Source organism: Larimichthys crocea, chromosome XVI, assembly GCF_000972845.2.
Source record: "Larimichthys crocea isolate SSNF chromosome XVI, L_crocea_2.0, whole genome shotgun sequence".
In the NCBI taxonomy this organism is placed as follows: domain Eukaryota; kingdom Metazoa; phylum Chordata; class Actinopteri; family Sciaenidae; genus Larimichthys; species Larimichthys crocea.
The window spans coordinates 8032368-8055202 of NC_040026.1; the positions used below are offsets into that span (position 1 = coordinate 8032368).

At 40.6% G+C, this 22835-nt stretch overlaps 3 protein-coding genes across 6 annotated transcripts; 1 reads left to right on the top strand and 2 right to left on the bottom strand.

Moving 5' to 3' along the window:
- Nucleotides 1-4312: 4312 nt before the first annotated feature.
- prrt2 (proline-rich transmembrane protein 2) lies at nt 4313-10374 on the bottom strand. Of its 2 annotated transcripts, XM_010740832.3 has the most exons (5): nt 9896-10370; nt 7977-8262; nt 7494-7789; nt 7251-7380; nt 4313-6295 (listed from the first exon to the last, which is right to left on the bottom strand). In XM_010740832.3, the coding sequence occupies exons 2-5, from the start codon at nt 8197-8199 to the stop codon at nt 6279-6281; spliced, it is 666 nt and encodes a 221-aa protein (XP_010739134.1). In that variant the 5' UTR covers nt 8200-8262; nt 9896-10370; the 3' UTR covers nt 4313-6278. The 2 variants fall into 2 exon arrangements, with proteins under 2 accessions (XP_010739134.1, XP_019128643.1); XM_019273098.2 differs by lacking the exon at nt 4313-6295 and having other exon boundaries at nt 6680-7380; nt 9896-10374.
- A 210-nt stretch (nt 10375-10584) lies between these two features.
- On the bottom strand, nt 10585-17716 carry kif22 (kinesin family member 22). Of its 2 annotated transcripts, none has more exons than XM_027289615.1 (13): nt 17546-17716; nt 17026-17246; nt 15979-16106; nt 15665-15816; nt 14758-14967; nt 13931-14327; nt 13402-13522; nt 12898-13018; nt 12575-12749; nt 11938-12032; nt 11450-11650; nt 11270-11329; nt 10585-10779 (listed from the first exon to the last, which is right to left on the bottom strand). In XM_027289615.1, the coding sequence occupies exons 2-13, from the start codon at nt 17211-17213 to the stop codon at nt 10750-10752; spliced, it is 1878 nt and encodes a 625-aa protein (XP_027145416.1). In that variant the 5' UTR covers nt 17214-17246; nt 17546-17716; the 3' UTR covers nt 10585-10749. The 2 variants fall into 2 exon arrangements, with proteins under 2 accessions (XP_027145416.1, XP_010739133.3); XM_010740831.3 differs by having other exon boundaries at nt 17026-17223; nt 17546-17715.
- Nucleotides 17156-21905, top strand: pagr1 (PAXIP1 associated glutamate-rich protein 1). 2 transcript variants are annotated; one of them, XM_027289618.1, is made up of 5 exons: nt 17156-17272; nt 19738-19941; nt 20876-21206; nt 21291-21379; nt 21523-21905. In XM_027289618.1, exons 2-5 carry the CDS (start codon nt 19773-19775, stop codon nt 21756-21758), a joined length of 825 nt encoding a protein of 274 aa, XP_027145419.1. In that variant the 5' UTR covers nt 17156-17272; nt 19738-19772; the 3' UTR covers nt 21759-21905. The 2 variants fall into 2 exon arrangements, with proteins under 2 accessions (XP_027145419.1, XP_010739132.1); XM_010740830.3 differs by lacking the exon at nt 17156-17272 and adding an exon at nt 19257-19460.
- Nucleotides 21906-22835: the final 930 nt, after the last annotated feature.

A 22835-nucleotide genomic window follows, 5' to 3' on the forward strand; every position in this document is an offset into this window, starting at 1 on the left:
TGTTAGCATGCCTCATTCAAGTCTTAAAGTGATCATTTAGATTTTAAAAGTTCACAGTGAGAAAATTTAAAGATGCTAAACTGGGATTACACACATACACACACTGGCTGAAACTTGTGAAAAGTATGTGGTTTTGTGAAGTCATTTTGAAAATACAGAACATTGCAAAAGTCCAGGTCCAGATGTAATAAAAACATGTTTTTGCTGATAAAAAAAAAAGATCTAATCTTTGAAAGCTGCAGGACTGTTCGAGGATCTAAAGTGAGATCTCTGTAAAAAAAAAAATGAGAGAGGACATTTAAGGACAGAGAACATTCATTTATCAACCTTTCTGAGGTGGATCTGCATCTAAAAACAATACAAGAGATAACCAGCTAGTGATAAAAATGTTTAATTCAGCCATAATAATCAACAGTCTCAAGAGCTGGACTAACATCCAAAAGAAGATTTATGAAAATGAGACAGAATAAGATGCAGACAGACACTAATATAGCCATCAAACAAAACAACAGTTGTTATTTTCGCTCAGGGGGGATTAATCTAAAATCCAGTGGTTTAGCAGCTTTTTTATTTAAACCCAAGCTGTGTCTGTATGCAGGGTCATGCGCCAGCATCGCTGCTGAATGAGAAAACACATAATGAATAGCGATGCAAGATACCGAGAGCTCACCAAAATGGTGAATCTCAGCACCAACCTGTCTGGTTATGATTCTAATAAGCACTTATTGAGCTACTGTTAGTGACTCTATTAAAAATGTTCTTTTTTTTTTCAAGCAATAAAACTGGCAGCTTAGTAAACAATGAAAATGAATGAATGAAATGAAAGAAAGAAACTGAAGATAAAAAGAGGACTAAAGACCCCACAGCATGGAGTCCCTCTTGGATACACAGACAAATTAAGAGCCTTTATAGAAATATTATAGTGATATTTCACCTAAGACGGACAGAATCCACCCTGTGGTGAGCAGACTTCATTAAAGAGCCGATAATGAGCACATTACTGCCACCTAGCCAGGACTGTGATGAAAAGGTAGCAGCTAGCAGGGGTTGCTGAAGTGTGGCAGTAGGTCTGTACAGTAATAATGGGCCAAACATGAGCCTGAAGCAAACTTCACGTTTCAATTAAGCCTCATGCAAATATTATAAAGGTACTTAATTAGAACCCAGATCATAAGTAGATTCATGACTAGATTTTCTAACTTAAATTACTTGTGACACATTTTCCACATGCTCATTAGTGTGAACACTTAGTCACAGTTAGCTCATTCTAAAGTTGGTAAAACTGCATTTTTTGGGGTCACACACACTCTAAGCTTGGAGTGATTTAGGACACAAACTTCATTTGGAGGCGTTCCAACACAAAATGTAACACATTTTAAAGATTTTAACATTTTTAGTTAGTCAAACTCTTTATTTGTTTTGCCTCTCAGGTCCAGATCTCTCTTGTAAAAGAGTATGAAGGGACACACATCCATTCACATCATTATGTGTATGGAGAAGCATCACAACTGTTCGGTGGCAACAGTGCATGCTAATTACTAGATATAAAGCACACTACTAACAATGTGTTGGATTTTACAGGTATTTTAGAGACTTGACACTGGACAACACAACCATACCACAGATGTTTTATTATAGATATATTTTATATTTTTTAAATATTTATATCCTTTGCAAAAGTCTGTTCTCTCCCAAAGATCTGCTCTCTCTATGGGCCCACCCACCGCACAGGCCGTAGAGGATCTGCACTGCCTGCACAGTCTATATTTACACCCCTGCAACTGTTCCTTATATATACATAGATATATAAATATATGCTTGGTAAACTCCCCAACTGACCTCATTTTTGTGGTTCTCTGATTGTGTAATTTATCAACATCTATGCAGTATGTAAAGAACTAATGTGATGCTGGTCTAAAAACAGGTCGTGCTGCACTCGGATGAACTTGTTGCCCATTCAGGTGTTGAGGAGGATTTATGAGGCGCACGGTAAAATGCAGTTAACTTAACATTGATACGTTTTCATGTAAAAAATTGCTGAAAATAAATTATTTATCATTCATTTGTCTGTCGTTATCAAAGCACTCAATGGCAAATCAGTCACCGCTGACAGGTTGCATTAAATATTAATTAAAACGATTTAAGAAGTTTGATGAAAGCCTGGTTTTACAGAACAAACACAACATCCTGAGTGAAAGCAGCCAGCGAGGCTCTCTGCTAGGGGTGCAGGGGTATGCTCAGGGTGGCCTCAGCGTGTCATCGAGCCACCCTTTAAGGACCGCCCACAAAATCCTGGTCTGAAAACTCGTGTTTTAACCTCTAACTCCTCAATGTATCATATAACATCAAGTCTTTTCAAATGTTTCCAGCAATTCTTTTCGAACATATTTAATGTGTTTTGAAAGAAATCTTCATGTTATTACTAAACCTATGTGTTTTCTTTCCCTCTATGACAAGTCAAAATGTCTTCGCCTTTCTATAACAGACATTTTACCTAAATTCATAGCAGAAAAAAGCACAGATAAAAAAAACTTCTGCTCTATTTAGGCTTTTAAAGCTATTAGTTCCACCTGTGCTTTTCTTGCTATGACGTGTTAAAATGTAAACTGTGAGTGTATCCCAGTTTTGGCTGTTTCTGACAACTAATGTGTCAGATTAAAGTGACGGTCACAGAAAATAGTCAGTGGATTTGATGACAGCAAATGGAAACAGCCTCTGATTGTCGAATAGTAACTGTGTTTACCACACAGATGTTACTAAATAGAGTTGACTAGATTCTTGAAGTGAGACTTTATTTCATACTCGTTCTCTGATCTTGAAACTTTCACTGTCGTATTAAAAAGAATGTTGTTGAGTTTCAACAACAACTAATTCTTCTCTCCAAAATTGAAAATCCACAATAATCCATCCGAGCATTCATTCACACAGATAATGATTTTCTTTCAGCTCGAGCTCTCTTTCCAAATTAAACAGGCACTAATAGAACAGCATCGCCACAGGTCAGTGTATCTCATTATGCTGTTACTTGCTATGCGGACTGACAGGGGTGATCATGATGGATTCAAACGCTGCCAAGTTGACTCATAGCCTCAGTGTTTGTATGACCCAGCTGGATAATCCCTGACCCACTTACGACATCTGGATGTCACCCTGTCTGATATGCTGATCCCCCGACCGAGCCATACTCTACTGTATAGCTACTGTTAAATTAGCTGAGTGCAAAGAAAAATACCTTTAGCTGTCAAAATGCTAACATTGGTGAGGAGGAATTTGCTGGTGTCAGGCGTTCACTTCTGCTGCTGTAGTTTTATTTTTTCACCGTGAGCTCTGTGTGATATTGTCATGTTTATGTTATGTGTGCAGTATTTTATGAATTTATTATTACAACAGAGCACTCAATTCACGTCTCTTTATTCTTTAGCAAGCTCCTAACACTACTTTTATTATCATTTATCAACGATGCACATGTGGCTGTTATTGGGACAGCGGTTAATGATTATTGTCTCCATTTATAAGTTACATATTTGATCTATTAAACATCAGAAAACAGTGTTTGAAATGTATTTTTTTTTTCTGAAATGTTATGTTTTTACCATTTGGGCCACCATACTCTTAGAAAATGTACTCAAACAATGAATCAATTATTGAAATAATTGCAAATTTTCTGTCTTGACTAAGTTATGGTGTTGTTAATGTATGAGTTGGCCATTGCGGTGCAGAACATGCAACACTGTTAGAATCACAAAACAACATTTAAATGTTCATCACTGTCAGTTTGGATGTAAAAATTAAAACTACTAACTTTTCTTTTTCTTTTTGACATTCTGAAAATAACCACTCTTGTTATGAATGCTCATAAATATGAAAAAGGAAAGCCTGAGCAGCACACAGTGATAGCTGCTTTGAGGATTTCAAACCCCGTAGAGAAAAAAAATAAATGTTTCGCTTTGATTTAGTTGAAGTTTAGCTGAGTCTTTACTTCTCATTACAGTCGATCATACGGTGCATTTCCTTGGCTCGAGGCCTCTCCCTTCAGCATTTCGCCCTTGCTGCCGTCTCCGCTCCACTGCCTGACAACAGCATGCGCTTTCAATCCCTGCAGTTTACACACACTATCACAGCACGCCCAACTACATTAATACTTGCCCTTATTTATTTCTTTTTTTATTTATTGCAGTTGCTAAATCCCAATCTCTTGCAGCAGCTAAGCTCTCTGGATATCTCTGACTTTTGACAGTCCTTCTCTCCCAGGACAAATCTCTCTGATCTCCTCTGCTGCTCTGCCATCTCTTCAAAACAACAATGAAAACACTTTGCATGCATTGTGTCTTTATTATGAAGGTGCTGCAGAAGTATAATATTCCAGGTGCCATCTTATCTTTGTAATTTTCAACTTATATCATCATACATTAATAAAAAAATCGACAACATGCCAATAACCACAAAGATTATAGAAGCCCGGTGGTAATACAATGACTGTCAGGAGGCTAGTCGACAATTTCTGTGCCTACGTTAGATCATAACTACTTAATGCTAACTCATACCAACTAGAGAATTATCACAATATTGAGATTTATATCTGCAGAATACATCAACTGTTGATTACAATTAAATGTACATATCAAGTACTAACAAAGGGGAGAAAAAAATGCCATATTAATCATTACAGAAAACTGCAGGTGTCAACTCGTGATGAGAAACTGTGGCGTTTCTGTACATGATTCAAAATCCAGGAATGAAACCTAGGAGTTTCAGATCACAGTGAGAATCACAGGTAGATAAAGATTAGAGGTTAGTTCAGGATACACAGGAAATTCAATTATTATAATAATATTAACAATAATAGTAATAATGATTAGAAATTTAGTTCTATTTATATACCACACCCAGAAAACCAGAGTCCAATGAACTGGTTTTGCAAATTAACCATCCAGAGACAACATAACGGGCATATATTAAGGTGTTTGTTGCTGTTTCAGGGACAGAAAATGTCAAAATCCGTCTGGTTTTGAAAGTACGAGCTTCCCTGCGGATGCAGACTGAGGCTCCCAGCCACAACTTTGACTGCAATCACAAGCTATTTAATTTGTTAAGCAAATAATGATGCCGATGCATACAATACTACCACCGTCTGTCAACTGTGGCACAGTACTTCATCCCATCCCATTACGAAATCGTCTCTCTGTTCCAAAATGATGTTTTACAAACATTATCAAAAGATCAGGTTATAGATGATGTGGCATATTTAGCTTCACTGTAAAATGAATGTATCTTTGCTACAGTAGGGTTTTTTTTTGTGTGTGTGTGAACATGTACCCTTTCCCCAGCTCACAGTGGTCAGTGGTGTCGAGCAGATATACAGTAAAGGTGCAGCAGAGTGTTCCTCTTTACAACAGCAAGTCTGTGATCAGAGTTGGGTCTTTACAAAGCAAGAAACTTTCCCTCTAAATTCTTTTTTTGGCACATTATTTTTTTCTTGCGGTGATGACTGTGCCTTCTGTGCGAGACTTTCCATAATCCCTTCCATTTTAGCACCCATAGCTAGTCCTCGGTAAGCCTCTTTTTCATCCTCTTTTGCCACCGATACACTCAATCTCAAACACAAGATGTACGGCAGGAAGTCATGAGAACCACACAGAGGAGAGTCTGAAACAAAGAGGACACGTGGCGATTGAAAGTGTTTCGTCTCTGTGAGGGAATTGGGTGAATTTCTGCTCTGTGATTCCAAGAGGGACACAAATCCCAGAGCCTCTCCACGTGTCCAAGGCAATTTAACGGCAAGCTGTAACTGCTATCCTGTTGTTGGTGCGGTGAAGGATGGACTTGGCAGACATTTTGTTGGGACTTGAAGGTGTGAGGCAATCCCGCCCGGTTTCACATTCTGTAATCACCTCCACTGGTTTTCTCGTCCAACTTGTCCGAGTCGGTTCTGCAGGTGATGATGGGATTCTCAAAGAGTTTGTGTCTTTCTCAAGAATCATTCTGAACGTGTTGACCAGTGTACAAAGGGACCGATTGGACTGTCTACTCCCTTCTCCATCTAACATCAGATGGACAAAACCCTCCCTCCCTCCCCCGACTCAGAGCAGCAGCATTTGCATATTTTATTTTCTTCCATTAGCAAAAGGGATTTATATAGACTACAGAAATATAAGTAAGCACTGTATATCGGGTGCATATTTGTCACACATCCAGGTAATGACTAGGCGGTAAAGATGGTGATGCAGGTGCGGGCCAGACGGTCAGTTGCCTTATCCAGTTTCATCATGGGATGAAACTCAGGTTTTCACATTTACTAAAAAAAGAAAAGGAAGCGTATTAGTTGAAGAGCTATATATTACTGCAACTTAATATGGATGTATAAACTTTCACAGGCCACAGAGGACAATTATATAACGAGAAAAACAAGGATTGTTGAGTCCCAGAGCCCTTAATCTCAAAATGTGTGTACAATTGCTCTCCCAGTCGTTAAGTTAATTAGGACCTCTCTTGGCTTAACGAGACCCAACAGGCTGAGACTGTGTGCATTGAAAAACAAAGGAGAGATAAATATCAGCTTGAACTTAGGTTAAAAGACAAAGAATCATTTAACTGACTGACCCTTCGTGCTTATATTTAAACATACAGTACATAAAGACAAATACTAGCCTCTAATAAGTCACTAAAAAGTAAATCACTGATCTGTTATCAGAATACTTTTATTTGCCAGGTGCAATAAATGTACATTGTGAGCACGTCAACACCTTACACACTGACATACATTATCTATATATTTATATGTATATGTATACATATGGTACAGGGACAACACTTCACATTTTGTACAAGCAAAACAAAGGCAAGGCGTACAACAACAAACAGCAGACTACACATATCACTCTACAGATACACACACAGCAATCTGAGGCATGCAGTTGGTTACAGCTGGAGGCCGGAGGCCGACCTGTGCAAATAGAAAAACATGTCATAAAATGTAGATTTGACTGATGCAAATGTGATTAATATGTTCTGATCTTTGTCTAGCGTTGACAGAGTTCCTAAAGGCTAAAGTGCTGCAGTGTATGAAGATGTGTGTAACTAATGCAATGGGAATACTATCAAGTGATTACAAGTCATATTGTGCGAAATATTGTGGTAGAATAAACGGCGACTGTAGCAGGTTTTTGGGCCCGGAGGATCAGGATTGAAGAAAATCAGGAGAAGTAAAAAGGGTGAGGTTAAGGTTTAAAGGTCAGATTTGGGACACTCACTAGCCAGGTTGACAATGCAGGCGATGATAATGACCGTCCCTCCAACTAGTGACACCATGGAGAGCATCTTGGCCACACGTCCCAGACGCACGGCGCCATCCAGGTTTCCCTGTTCGAGACTGTTCTTGGACTGGGGAGGAAGATTGGACCATCTGTTAGCTTGGGTTATAGTTTAAAAAAACACTTTAAAAATAGAAACAAACAGTCGAAAATAACGAGCCAGACAGAAGGTCCTGTTCTTACCATGATGGAGTAGACAAATCCCACGATGTTGATGGGCCAGACGGGGCAGAAGCAGGCCAGCACGGACAGGAGGAGGTAGTCTTTAACTTTGGTCCGGTCCAATGGTGGGTTCGTGGCGATGCTGGAGTGGCGAGAAAGCGACGGCCTGGGCGAGAAGGCGGTGTAGCCAATGGAGCTCGCCCTGCTCCCTTTCCTGGTCTTGCCGTGATGGGGGTAAGAGATGGAGTGTTGCCTTCTGGGAGGAGAGGAGATGACTGGGGACGTGCACTCTGCAGGTGCTGCATGGATCCCATTACCTACACATGAGGGACAAAAAGGACAGGACAAATGTTTGAAACGCTGGAAGAGATAAATGTGTGTACTCTCCCAGGAGCCCTTTGTGCACTAGAATCTGACTTGCCCCAAATGAGCCGACTCAGCAGCTGCATCACCCCTATACACCGACCCTGCTGCCTTACTATAAGGTCAAACTAAGTCACTTACTGTTCTTCAGCTTCTCGTTGATGACTATGACCAGCTCTCCTTTAGATTTGCTGCGTGGGGGCCTCGCGCTGGCCGGGCTGCTGCTGTGGATGAGTTGTTCACCGCTGGCTGCTGATAGGCACGGCTCAGAGATGGGGGCTTGGCTCGACAGAGAGGCATCCTGGTCCAGCAACTGTTCCTCCCCTGGCCAAATGGCGGGACATGGCATCATGTTCACAGCCATGCTGACATCAAAATGAAGCCTCTGTTTGTGGTCCAGTCCTGTTTGTGCTGCCTGAAGTTACACCTGGGGGCCAGAAAATGGTTTTAACCATCTGGGTAAACAGAAGCTGCTCCCTCCCATCTGCTCAGGGACTGTAGAAAAATTATTCAGTTGGGTGAAAAGGGAGAGAGTTGGGTATTCTTTTGCTAACCTCATAGTTACATTTTATTTAATTGTAAGATAAAACATTTACACAATTCATTTTGTAGAAATATAAGGAGGAGGACAACAATTGTGTCAATATCAAGGGTTTAATTTCCTCATCAAAATCAGCTAGAAGCTAATAAAATCAATGTTTATCTTTATTTTTATTAGTGATTTAGCATTACATTTCTAAAAAAGACTTTTTTGCCTCTTGACAGAAAACATAGCTACAGTAAATGAGTTGAAACATGTTAAACATCTCACAGCTTTGTTCAAAAGTAAAGAGTGGCTTGAATATTCTGTAAACACGATGCATGATTTTATTGTTTTTACACAATTTTGGCAATAACCAATTCAATTTCTAACTTTAAATCTGGATGCTATGTGAAAATGAATCAATTAAAGGAGGAATTTCCATGGATGCTATGTGAAAATGAATCAATTAAAGGAGGAATTTCCACTGATTTCCACATCAAAGTCTGTTTTCAGGTCTAGTGAATCGCTATATATAAAACCTTTTGAGGCCTCAGGGGGAGATACATGAAATGTACATTAGCTGCGAACAGCATAACACACCGAAAACAGCTCTTGAGGTGCATTGTGGGTAATAAAGGAAAGTTTTGACAAGGAAAAATGAAAACTGTAATTAAACAATTACTATTTAAAAAATGTAAATGTAATGTAACTCTGCCTCTGTGTTATTAGTTATTAAAATATTAAAGCTGTGGTTTAAATTAGAGTATACCATAGTAAAATGATTGTTCTGTAATGTCATATTATTTAGAGACATTAGGAGGGGGTGTTGTGTTTCTATTTGGAAGTCAAGAGGGATGTCCCTGCTTCTCACTGATAACTTTGACACAGTCCCTAAATATATATGGTGCTTTATCTACATTATTGTTTTGATCCAGGTTCATTATCGGGATATAATGCACTCTCATTCAAACATTCATCCTCTTTTTTTTTATTTTTATTTTGCATTTCTTTTTCATTCCTCCTTATGTCACGATGAATCCTAAATAAAAGGTAAATGTTTGGGTAGGTTTGTTTGGCTGTAAATCAGGCATTAAATCTTATATCAGGTGACAGGTAATAAAAAAGAAAAAGAAAAAACAGGTCACAAAGACGTGAGGAGTACAAAGGCATGGAGGCAGGTTCCTTTGAAACGATAGTAGCGGCCATGGTCTCCGTGCAGGTGTGTACATACCATTATTCATGATGTGTACACAGGCATACACTGGCATATGGTGGTACAGAACAAAAGGTTAAAAGAAAAAAAAGGGCAGAGGAGGAAAAAGGATGAGGACAAAGGAAAAATGCTCGGATAGACGAGTGGAGGAGGAGGAGGGAGGAGGAGAGCTGTTTATTAATTAGCTGCTGCTGGTTTGGATTCAGTGGATGAGCTGCTACGATGATGATAAGCAAAAATAAAAAATACACATGCATTGAATTATGATGGACAAGATTAATGCTGTACACAAACACACAGGTTGAGATGATAAGTCAAACTGACCTTTTTAGTCCAGCGTCTGTCTCAACACAGCCGGAGCGTTCCTTGTTTCGGCATCGTGGTAACGTTTATTCTCAGGTGGTGTCCAAACAAATTAAATTAAAAAAAAAAAGCCTCAGACGAGACCAAACATCTCCTCTAAAGCAACAATCAATTCACAAAAAACAGGTTTGACTAAAAGAAAATCCGATAATATTCCTGTTAAAGCTGGAGGAGCGGCTGGGGAGGGGGTTGTTGTGGCGCCTTGTTCCAGCGCAGTGTGCCGGATGGATGGATAGAGGGATGGAGAGGGAGTCTCCTGGATGGCAGGGTGGATCACAGAGGAGGGGTGTGTGTGTGTGTGTGAAATGAAAAGTGAAATCAGCCAGACTACGTGATGTGAGGAGTAGGAGGGAGGGAGGGAGAGGAGGAGGGAAGGGGGGCGCACGATTAGAGCATCCTCCTTTTCTCACATCAAAAACCCAACAGTGAACCCGGTGATGGAGCTTCACAGATCTCCACCGCAGAGGACAAGGGATCACAAATAACCCTAATTATGTTTTCATATGTGACAAGAAGAAGAAGAGCTCCTCAGGGATGGGATGTGACTGATCTGAGAGGGCATTCAGGGTAAGGGTAAAACCTCATGTGAAAGTGTGTCACTTTTATTTATGATCATGAAATAAATAAAAAATAAAAAAAACACTCAAACGTTCAATGACATGTGAGACATTTATTAAAAAGCAAGAGTGCGCCATCAGCTGGATCACGGTAGTAACTACAAAAATATCATAAAAACAAGTATAATTACGAATAAAAGCATCTCAGTATATACACAGACATGTCAGTGATTTAAAAAAAATATATAAAAATTAAAATCATTTCCCCATGGCGCTCAGGAGATTTGCCTGAAAAAAAAGAGAAAAGAAACATTAGCAAGGAGTGAAAGCAAGGTCATAAAACTTTATTGATCCCCTGAGGAGAAATCAGTACAGATAGAGAAAATAAAATATGAAGACCGACATAAAACTCAAATTACTTAACATATGCTATTCAAAACATTAAGTACAGCTGAGGCTGGAGGAAACGTCAGATTTAGTTGAAAATTCAAGTATTTTATCTGGATGATGGTGCTGTATGAACAGTCAGGCCATAACTAATAATTTACAAACCATTCAGTTTAAAGATATTTCATTCATAACCACAAATGTCATCATGGAGCTGCTACTGAAAGTCAGTTGCTTTCCAATATCTATAGGACTTACCGTGTTTTCATTCACCCAGTAGTTGGTAAGATGTTTTAGTATTAAGCAAAGTGCTGGAGTGACTGACAGCCAGTTATAGAGCCGTGCTGCTACCACGGGTAAGAACAACTGTTTCATTGAAATCCTGGCTCACCTTCATGAAGGAGGAAACTCTTTTTTCCGTCATACTCTCGACTTTTTCCAGATCTTCCAACTGCAAAAGAAGTCACATGAGGTCACTGCCAGTAAATGAAAATCTATCAAACACTGAAGGCGGGAAAACAAAGACAAGAGGATGTGGAGTTACACGATTAAAGAAGTTTTCTCTGCTAACCTTTGTGAAGTGACCGTGGATCTCCCTCCAGCCCAGGATTAGCTTCGCCTTCTTGTCGCCGATCTGTTGCAGACCCTTCAGCTCTTTGAGGGAGCCCGAATTGAGAACCTGCAGGATTTTCTGTCTGGACTGCTCCAGCACCGATGTGTCCAGCTGGGACTCCCAGCCATCATTCATTATGTTCTCTTTGCCATCTGGAAGCTGAGAGAGAAGATAAATACAGTTTAATGACTGTACAAATGCCCAATGGCATTTCAGACAACAGAAATCATAAAAGCACCTGATGAGATTCATTTTAACAGTCAGCCTTTATTTGCCTAGATTGGTCTGGAAAAGTTAATTTTAGCCTAATAAATTTGAGATCTTACGGGAACTGTCGAGTCAAAAAACAAATTGAAGCTAATGCACTACGTCAGCTCCTTTCTGATGCTTGCAATTCTGCAGATGTGTCGAGCTAAGCGCAGCACAGTCGAGGCTCGGATGCTGACCTCAACCTGGTCTGAAAGCTTCCTCTCTTTCTTCTTGACACAGACGGACTGTTTCTTGACCACCGCAAGCTGCTGAAGAGGCTGGAGCTGCGACACTGATTGGGAAGAAACCACATAAACCATCAATGTTACATTCACCTAACAAGGAAAATCTTCAACACAGGAGAACTCGCTAAATTGACAACCAGATTTTGAAGCCAAACTGTCCAAATTTTAGATTCTGTTTGGGGTTTAATGTTGTAACAAAGCCAAATGTGTAAGACGGGTACCAAAGAAAGTTTTATGGCTCAGTCTCCACGCTGCTGATGGGTGTAAAAATAATTCCTCCTCATCGTCATTTGATACATTCTGGCTCCTAGATTGTAGACTAAGGTTTTGTATCTTATTGCAGCTCTTCCGTAGTGAGTCAACATGAGAGAATTAGTGAGTGACATCAGCGACAGAGCATAACACAACATGACAATAGTTTTTCTTTGGGACAATTTAAAAGTCAGAATCGGTTTAGTCTTTAGTCTTAATGTGGTGGTTATTCCCATTATTTGCCACTAAATAATGAGTCAGTTCATTCTCACAACCTGAATTTCAAATGTGAATCGATGCAATTTAATTTAATTACAGCCTTTTGTCTCTGACCGACCTTGTAGAGGCTGAACCACAGCCTGCTGCTTATTGGGTTTTGTGGCGGTTGACTGTTTTCTTTGCAGAGGAGCCACGTTGTTCTTGAAGGCGGGCTCTTGTTTGGACTTTTCTCCAGCCAGGCGACTGAACAGCACGGCCTTGCTCTCAAACTCCATCTGCTTCTCTTTGAGCTCCTGCAAATAAATAAACATATCGCTCAAATATCCACAAATGAGTTAAATCTGGTGGCGTTGGCAAGTGGTGATGAGACAAAGGTTGGGCGTGGTTTTTATGCCGGGCTACATGCACCCCCCTTAAGTTTTGATGTAGGTGTGTCATCACCTGGATCTCCTTGCGAGACTGGGCCACATCTTTCAGCATGCCGAGTCTGTCTTTGTCCTTGCAGCTCATCATCAGCTTCTCCAGAGCTATTAGTCTGTCCATCACTGACGGTTCTGAGAGACTGAACGAGACAAACAAATCAGAAGGGGTGGTCGGATGGTCAGGGGCTTTGAAATGCACTTACAGGTCAAAAAGGCTGTTGCCGAGACTCATGGCCCAGACAGACAAAACTAATAAACAGATGGCATGAAAGCAGTGCTTGTATCTCTCCCAAACAGATCCCGGTAGGCACAGCAGCTGTAGCCAATGGGAGCGCTGCAGAGAGTTGCATTCAGCACAAGCTATAAAATCTTGGCCCACATTGCTTTGAGGCTTTGGGTTAAGTGGCTGCTGTATGGATTGAATTTGATGTGGTAGCTTTTGGGTGGCTGTATATGCATTTTCTTCAGTCACACATCAAAAGGTCCCTCTCTCTCCCCCCTCTGTGTGTGTGTGGTATTTAACCTGTGAATGTGTCCAGAGGGCGAGGAACCATCATGTTCGGTTTTCCTCTCCTCTTTCTGCTTCTTCTTCTGTGGCTCGGTGCCAGAGCCTCGTGCCTGGTGGTCTTCCCTGGCTCGCTTCACTGGAGATAAAGGCAGCGGGGAAATTAACAGTTTAGTATTCTGTGCAGTTCGGCAGTGCCGTTTGTGGAGTTCTCTAGAGTGTAAAGCGATTCAGATGGAAAGATGGTAAGGCTGCATTGCAGTGCCTGAGTTAAAGACAAGGGGAAAACAGCATCAGGGAAGTACAAAGGCGACGCATTTGGAAAAAGAATGAATCAAACAAACAGCAAACATTTAAATATTAAAAAAGGACAATCATCATGTCCAGACACATCCTCGAGACAGCTGGCTGTTTAATCATCCTCTGGGATGTGACATGGGTGCCCCCTATTGGCCTCAAAGTCTGTCAGAACTTCCTCTTCTCCCCCCAGTCTATTCATTTCCATACTAACAAGCCCTATTGGGGAAAAGAAAAGTGCATTTCTCACCTGGCAGCACAGGCACAGCCACAGTTTCACGGGTGAAGGGCTTGTTTACAATGAGTTTGGATTTGGCTGCAAAGTTGAGTGCACTGAAGGTATCGAAATAGTATTTGTACTCAGGCGCGATATTGGTGATCATGACGGAGTGTGCCGAGCCGCCCAGCGAGTCCTGTAGCAGCCGCGTCAGTTTACTGTCTCTGTACGGCACACGGATGGCAGTGCCCGAGTTAAGAGAGTCCACAACTTTGCTGAGAGTGAAGAGAGACAGGTTGATGGCGCCGCTCTCCTTCAGACGAATGCCCTGGTTTCCTGTGCGACGGTTGTCCTCAGATCCGGCCAAGTCTACCAAGTACAGCTTGCCTGTCTGTTGTCTGCGGGGAGGGGCGCGCTGTGTCCGGACAACCTGGATCATTGAGATAAAGATTTGAGAAGTGGCAGCGACACAGAGGTCAGACATGGTGGAGGGGGACAAAAGAGAAAAATGAAAGGTTAGATGAAGCAGCAAGAGACATTTATGATAAATGTGATACATTAAAAAGGAAGTAAGAATGTTAAACAAGGACAAAGTTAGTCAGAGGACAACCAGTTTGTTTCTCTCCATAGATATCCCAGAAAGCCCAAAGTTTGCTAACGGGAGTGTTGCAGGAGAGAATTGATTTTAGCACCAGCTACCAAATTCTGGCCTACCGCTCAGAGGCCACAACCTGTTTAAGATGCTGTAGGACTGTCCACCCATGCACAGATCAGTTAAATGAACATAAAACAGCAACTCATGGACGAAAACATCGGGAGGGAAGTCTTCCCTCAAGAGTTGATCAGATTACATATCAAACCTTGATGAGGAGGATAGCGTGGCTGCGGCTGGAGCGCTGGTTTAGTTTGGTAGAAGCTGTAGTACGATTGAGGCTGGCGGGGACAAAGTGTTTGTCAAAATCCGAGAAGGAGTCGATGGTTGTGTGAGTGAGGCCAGGGATGAGGATGTTCTTGTCTTTGTCCTCTCTGATGGGCAAATCCTGGGAGCTTGGCGAGAGAAGATCGAGCACCTGAAAGAGCGAGAGAGAAAGAAACATTTATAGATTGCACAACATCAGCAAAGAAACTATAAGTTATTTAGATAAGAAACAAGAAGAAGCACAGATCTTGGTTAAAAAAAAAAAAAGCAGCAGCTACTGAAGTTGTTAGAACGTGGAGAGAAGTTTAAAGATATGTGGGGAGGTGAGCACAGCACCTCCCTATAAGGTGGGTTTGAATTAAGATGAGAGCAAGTCAGTCAGGTACAGGAGTGCTTTCTTTCATTCATTAGTGCTTTGGTTGGGTGGAGACTGGTTTTGCCTATGTCATTTACATGATCATGAGTTTGTGCTCCATTTAAAAAATATATATAAAAGGTAATTTGTGAGTTTTATTTGTTTTAATTTAAACACCCTTTCACCCTGAATCAACTATTCTCCTTTCTAACAAATCTGTAGCCGACCAATTTCTCAACAACTGAACAGGAAATGGCTCCTTTTGCGATAAACATGCAGACGTGTTACTATGCTGAACAGATGTTTGACAGACTGTCTCGTGAATGGCAGACATAGCCCCCTAATACCGAATTTTGACAGTCTATGGCACGGGGTATAAAATAGACCGTTATTAATCTGACAACTCCTTTTTCACATTCTTAACCATAGACAGAAAGCAAGAGAGCTACTGGGTGGGTCACACTATACGGTCTATAAAGCCAACCATACATACCTTCTCATTGTAAATCTCTAAATAAGACATGCCAATGCTGTAGTCCCATCCTTCATCCTCCTTCTTAGCTTTGACCAGATTAAAGATGGCACGAACGGCTCGGGGGATGACACCTGGCTGCTCTGGACAGCCCAGCATGGTGTGGGTCTTACCTATGGAAAGGGGCATTGTGAGTTAGCTGGAAAAGGGTTGAAACATCATATACAATTATATCATTAAGAGATTAACTGGAGACTGGATGTGCCACGATTATGCATCTTTAAAATGCACTTAATAATCAATGTACAAGCCAACAAATGCATTATGTAACATACCGGCTCCTGTTGGTCCATAGGCAAAAACGCTGGCATTCTGTCCGTTCAGTATGTGTGGCAGTGTGGGCTTCACTGATGAGACGAAAACCTCTTGCTGGGTGGTTTGCTCACCGTGAAAAGCGTCAAAGCTGAAACAACATCCAGAGCACACAAAGTTGAGTTTTAGTACCTCAACATGCACATGACAGGGCAGCTGCTGAAAATATCAAAAATGAGCCCTGGTATCACAAGGTTTGCTGTGACCAGAGTCACTGACATAAAAACATGTGTTGAGCTACGCAACAAATATCTCTGCAAAGAACATCACATGCATCTAAACACGTTCTTGCACACAGAGACTTTTACTCTGATTTAGCTTTCTAATAGTTTTGGAAGTAGTAACTGATTTCGATTGGTTTGATTGGTTGTTGTTTGAACTTGCACATCAATATTTTGTGTTATGACCTGTTCTGTGTTTCAGTGTTTATAAATTCTATCGCTAACAAAAATCTATTTTTTTTTACATTTTCTTGAAGAAAAAAAACCTGAAACTGACCCATAACACCATAGAAGTTACTATAGTTACTAATTTTAAAATGAAACAAATATATTAAAAAAATAAAATAAAAATCAAGCATTCATTTCAGAGATGTGTTCTATACCTCTGAGCAATATTCAAGTAACACAACAACCTTTTATTTATGATTCTCTTTAGGTTAATTTCTTTTTTAAAAACTGAAATAGAGACTGATTAATATATATACATACATACATACATACACACACACACACACACACACACACTGATTAAAAAAATGCCCAGAGAGCCACACCAAAAATATTAAACCCAACATTTTCATGGATAAGGAAGCCTAACAAGGTAACCAAGAGATGACAAAAATTGAATGATAAGTTATTGTTTTTAGTGTATTTTAAAGCTGATTTAAGACACCGGGGAAGGTAACGGAAAGCTAACACAACAGGAAGGTTAAGTAAAGCCACTGGTGGACTCGGTTCTGTTGCTGTCTCTGATCCAGAGATGAGTTAAATCATGCTGAGGACACTGACTGGTATTTGACTGATTCTGTGGCGTTCCTCCAGTTGACTATCTCCAGGTTCTGGGAGTCCAGGCCTCGTACACACGGTCCCTCGTCTTTCTCATCTTCTTTGCCCATGCAAGGTCGCAGGCGAACAGCTACCCGAACCCTGGTCGTCTTCTTGTGTGATCCATCTGACACCGCCACACGCTGAGCCATGTTGGAGCTCCTGAAAACAAAAAACAAAAAGGCCTGGATCACATCACAACATAAAGCAGGTTTACTTAGCGTGCCAACACATGCTGTTTTACTTTATGGGTGAAAAGTGGCAGGTGAATAATGCAGATTGTTAACAAATATGCACAGATTAACCTCATAATAAAAAAATAAACAATAATGAGCAACGTTTTATTAATCAACGACAGCTTCCCTCGGCTAATAACAAGCTAAGCTAACTAACCGTAGTTAACGTCTCTTACTTCTCAAACTAGCCCAGCTAAAGACGGTTACTTCTTCACTGAGTGTATGACTAATGTTTTATTAAGGCTTACCTCTATTATTTCCTGACTCCTTGACCAAAACCTTCGTTATTGTCCGAGTTTCGCCTTTAGCAACATCGCGAGCGTCGTCCTTTAACAATGGCGCTCGAGCCTCCTGCTCCTAACCGAACACTTTTCAAATGCAGAGCGCTGCGGCCGGAAGCTGCCGTCGACCAATCAGAAACACTGGCGCCTCTTTGACGTCCAGCGTCTAGTGATGGGAAGTTCGGTTCTTTTCAGTGAGCCGGATCATTTGACTCAGCTCACCGAGAAGAGTCGGCTATTTCGGCTCCCAAACGACTCGATGTTTTATCACTTATACCAGGGATGTCCAAACTGTTTTTTTAAGGAGGGCCAGATTTGACATGTGAAAATGTCTGGGGGCCAATACTAACATTGCAATTTTACCAAATCTAAGCCAATCAGGTATCAACAAATCTAAAAAACAATTCTGCCTTTCTTTCACATCTGAAGTCAGATAACAAAGTATAAAGTAATAATAATAATAACAACAACAATAACAATAATCATAGGCGCCTTCCTGTCACCCAAGGACATCTTACAATAAATGAGAGTAGACAGCAAATAACAGAAGCAAATAAAAAGAACCATAAAAGTAGTATCAAATTACAAGAATACAACATTAAAAACAGGTTAAAATTGATTCTATGCAATACGTTAAACTTGCATGAAGTTAATACAAATCTTAACCTCATCTTCATTTTAAACATGCCTTATTATGAGTAATAAGTTATCATTAAAGTTTAAAACGTCACTCTTGCTCTTCTCTTTCACAAGATCATTCAGAAAGTAATAATTATGTGTCACACCTACAGGTACACATCAGCAGTTATGTACTTAAAGGTCCAAATGCTTCATTATGTCAACCAAAAAAGCCAAATCTGGCAACCATACAGTATCTAACAATCCTAGCAGGCCATAAATAATCTAAAGATCAAGCTGCGGGCCGCATGAAATCTTGCTGCGATTGGCCCTTGGGGCGGACTTTGGACATGCCTGACTTATACCTTTAATAATTCAGCCAAATTTAGTGCTGTTTTTACCCGTGATTTATATGTGTATGCATCACTAAATTATTCATACATTCTTTGTACTGAAATATTAAAAAGTAAAAATTACATTTTCTAATACCAACAAAATGCTGTATTTGCTGTGTAATGCTGTGTTATTTTCATTGCATTTACAGACCATTGTAACGCTCTGAAACCACCCAATCAATGCACTAACCTCTCTGCTACATAAAGCAGATAGAAAAAATTAAGCATAGAAATAAAACAATAAATAAATATAAGAACGCTAATGTCACTGCATGTACATAGTGCACCATAATACTAAAAAACAAAACGGCTCATGGAAAGGAGCTAGCTCCCATCATTCACTTAAAAGAGTCGGCTCTTTGAAGCGGCTCGTTCACGATCGACACAGCACTACCCGCGTCCTTATTTAGATTTATTCATACGTGTAATATAGCAGTCAACGCCGTGCTTTATGATCATATATGTACACATTTTAAAGTAAATAATTAAAACAAATAATAAAGCTGAAGATGTGTTAACTCAAATTCAGCACGATTTGCATTCAGCCCTTTGTGCGATTGCGCAGTGCGCAGGGAGTCGTGCCAGCAGTAGATCTCTATACACTCAGCTGAACTGCTGGCTGAGCGGGCGCCGTTGATGCGACCTATCCAGGTGTTGTTTAATCAGCGGGCATGCGCAGTACAGCAGGAGCAGGCACATCGTCACACACAGTTGTTCTGGTCCAAAATGGCGCTATGTTTACGTCCCTACATAATCGGTTATTATCCCTAACAGGTCTCATGGCGAGCTGCGGTGCTTTCATTCACAACATTTAGCTAAAACACCAGACCCACGACAATAAAGCGGACGGTCGGTAATGACAGTTTAAGGTATGTTATCTCTCGGTGTATTCTGCAGTGGAGAAATAGCTGGCGGTTAGGCCTGACGTTAGCCAGCTAACTTAAGTTAAGTCAGATAAGGACAGCATGACTTTATGTGTCTTTGTTGACTGTTTGTCTTTAAGCAAAGTTAACAGCTGTCATTGGGCCACCTGCTAAATGTTACAGGAGTGATATTACCTCCGACAAAGCTCCTCTTACCTCAGGTAGCCTGCTTCTACTTACCTGCAGTTGTTTTAAATTGTCTTCATGTGCTCCTGTTTGGCAGATCTGTGGCTCTAAAGTTCACCAGCAGCGGGAAGGATGCAGGCTGAGGCCACAGACTCCTCACTGACAGAGGGCATAGAGGCTCTGGGTGTGAAGGACGCAGAGAAACCTGCAGCAGGCAAGGAGGAAGAGGACAACACAGAGCAGCAGGACACGGAGATGACTGCTGCCACGGAGGAGGACACGACAAGCAAGGATGAAAAGGGTAACTGCATGAAGAAACAGAAAGAAAGAGACAGCACATGAAAGTCTTAAAGTCCAATTTACATGCACTGATGCATATCTAATGTGACAAAACCAGAATGAGTAATGCAGGAAATAATGCAGTGAATGGTTGGTAAACTATAATTGCATACAGATTTTTGCAAGCTCGGTATATAAAATATAAAATATGTGCTCATGTCCAGGAAAGTGTAAAAGAGCAGAAAATGTAAGACCACAGGGTGTAACTGCAGAAAAGGTAATGAAATAAATATAAGAGTAGCTCAGTCTGTAGGGATTGGGAGTCCACCAAAGTATGGACTATCTCTGCACATTTGCATGTATGTCTGTGAGCCCTTTGTGTGTGTGTGTGTGTGTGTGTGTGTGTGTGTGTGTGTGTGTGTGTGTGTGTATTTCAGACCTGAAAAAATTAATTTTCCCCTCGAGGGCTCAATACAGAATCTATTCTGTTCTATTTCTATATGTAAATATGAAATTGGTAAGTGTAAGTTAAGTGATATCAATCATGAAAAATCACAGAGCAAGTTTAATTTAACACTATGTGTCAGTTTAAAGTAAACCCAAGACAACACTGACAAGAAAAACTGTATTGTTTTAAAGCAGTGTTCCTCAGTGTATATAATAATAGTACTAATAATAATACTAATAATAATGATGATATTGTAATCAAATCTTTGTTTTGTTGTTAAAGGATCTAAAACATATGAACGAGTGCAATATGTATGATTACTCTTGTTTTGACTTATTTGTTTGTTTAAAGAGTTTTACCCTTTTTAATATGCAATATGTGTAGTACTGTAAAGAGTTGTGTATAAACACAATATAATTTATCTGTAGTAATATATTGTCAAGTTCTACTGTTATTCCTGCCTTCCTCTGAACGTACATCTTTCTCTATATTTTTGCTTCCTCCTCAGATGGAGACGGAGACGCGGTGGACGGCGAGGCGCACAAAGACGAACCTCAGGCAGACACAGCGGTGGATGGTGAAGAGGGAAAGCAGGCTGCGGTAGTGGACGAATGGGAGCTTGCGTACAGTGACGAGGAAATGGAGGACCCTAAAAACTGGATGCCCCCTCCCACTGAGATTAAAAGACTCTATGAGCTCCTCGCTAAAGGGGAGATGTTGGAATTGGACTTTGTGCCCCTTCCTAGGAGGCCTCCTACGCCTGAACATACCCCCTCACCTGAAAGAGATGACGAAGAGGAGGCAGCGAAGGACAGGGAGAGGGAGGAGAGAGAGCGCAAGTCAGTATTCATATTTCTCTTAATTTAATCTCTGGTTTGTTTACAGCGACTGTATATGAGAAGCCTCATTATTTTTGTTTCCAGGCCTCCAACTCCGACTGAGTTTGACTTTGATGAAGAGCAAATGCAAACCACTCCGAAAAATGCCTTCATCAACAGACGCAGAACACCAGGTATGACAAGGCAATAAGCACTGAGATGAACTGCATAAGCCACATTAATCATCTACTATTAGCTGTTCGCTGTTGGGTTTTATTAAATTCTGAAACCACAGTAAAAGTGATGGTTATGATCCATTTTTTACCTTCTTTCCCAGGATCTTCATCCCGCTCCTCTGTGAAAAGGGAAGCTCGGTTGGACAAAGTACTGTCAGACATGAAGCGCCACCGCAAAATCGAGGAGCACATCATGCGCACTGGTCGAGATCTCTTCAAGACTGAAAAGAAGCTGGAGGAGGCTCTGTCCCCGAACAGCCAAAAGGAGCGGGAGAAGGAGAGGGAACGAGACAGCAACCCCAACACCATCTTCTCCCCGAGACAGAGGAGATACTGAAGTATTAAGAGATGAGGACTTGCCCAGAGGCAAACAAGGCCAAGAGCTTTTTCCGAGGCTTTTTCAAAACTTGAATTTTTTTATGTAACGAGTTTTGTATGTTTTCTATGTGTGTTTTGTATATTGGCAATAAACATTTTAACCCTGGAGAATGTTAACTGATGTCAAATCAGTTTGCACTAAAGGTGGGTGATGTGAAGAATCCTCAGTAACAGCATACGAGTCAAGTTAAACTAAGGTTTGTGAAACTTTATGGATTAAATACGATATGGCTTATTATCCTATTCATGCAAAATTTATATATAAAGCTGAATTTTGTACAGTCCTGCTCATAATTTACATTGCCCACAATGACCTGGTAGCAGTGTTAAAATGTGGCGACGTAAATGTAAGATTTGAGGTACTTTACTTCTTCAACTTAATAGTTCCACTATATTTGTCTGACACCTTTAGCAGCTTTTAGTACTTACTTTTGAGATTACAATTTCAATCTCATGAACACCATGTATCTGAATGTTCAGGATAAACTGAAGGATTAGGTGTCCCTTTATAAGTGGAGAAACATTTCTACTTCTTAAGATAAGAAACTGCTCAAAAACCATCTTAGATTAGCTGAAAACTGCGTTGTCACAAAGCTTTGACTCTTTAGAGATACATGGTTCTTGCAGGGACAGTGGTACTACAGACATATCATGATCATACAGAATATGATTAAACTACCAAACAGTGTGTAAATAGTTAAAAATAGCTCAGACATAAGCACCCACAGCAATAAAACGCATCATACACATTAATGCAGCAGCTGCCCACCTCATTATGTACACCGCTATAATCCAATGTAATCCAATACAACTATGCAAACTCCACACAGAAGGGCCCAGCTAAAGTTCAAACCAGTAACTTTGTTGTGAGGTGATAGAGCTACCCACTGCATCACAAAGAGATTTATTAGACATTATATTGTCTCAGTATATATAATTTTGTACCAACCCAGTGTGCAGGGATGGTGCTGGGATGGAGTTTTGTCACTGCTCATCCTCATTTCTTCATTCACAGTGTGTGTAATACATTAAACAG

Bases quoted from the DNA above. Each gene is read 5' to 3' on its own strand.
- prrt2 (XM_019273098.2), bottom strand. From the start codon at position 8,199: ATGGCTGTGAACATGATGCCATGTCCCGCCATTTGGCCAGGGGAGGAA. The intron at 7,790-7,976 runs GTAAGTGACTTA...CCTCATGTGTAG, and splicing joins CAACGAGAAGCTGAAGAACA to GTAATGGGATCCATGCAGCA. The intron at 7,381-7,493 runs GTAAGAACAGGA...CTTCCTCCCCAG, and splicing joins GATTTGTCTACTCCATCATG to TCCAAGAACAGTCTCGAACA.
- kif22 (XM_027289615.1), bottom strand. From the start codon at position 17,213: ATGGCTCAGCGTGTGGCGGTGTCAGATGGATCACACAAGAAGACGACC. The intron at 13,019-13,401 runs GTTAAATACCAC...TGTCTCGTTCAG, and splicing joins CCCTCTGGACACATTCACAG to TCTCTCAGAACCGTCAGTGA. The intron at 11,330-11,449 runs GTTAGCAGAGAA...CTTCTTTTGCAG, and splicing joins TCCACGGTCACTTCACAAAG to TTGGAAGATCTGGAAAAAGT.
- pagr1 (XM_027289618.1), top strand. From the start codon at position 19,773: ATGCAGGCTGAGGCCACAGACTCCTCACTGACAGAGGGCATAGAGGCT. The intron at 19,942-20,875 runs GTAACTGCATGA...CTTCCTCCTCAG, and splicing joins GACAAGCAAGGATGAAAAGG to ATGGAGACGGAGACGCGGTG. The intron at 21,380-21,522 runs GTATGACAAGGC...CTTCTTTCCCAG, and splicing joins CAACAGACGCAGAACACCAG to GATCTTCATCCCGCTCCTCT.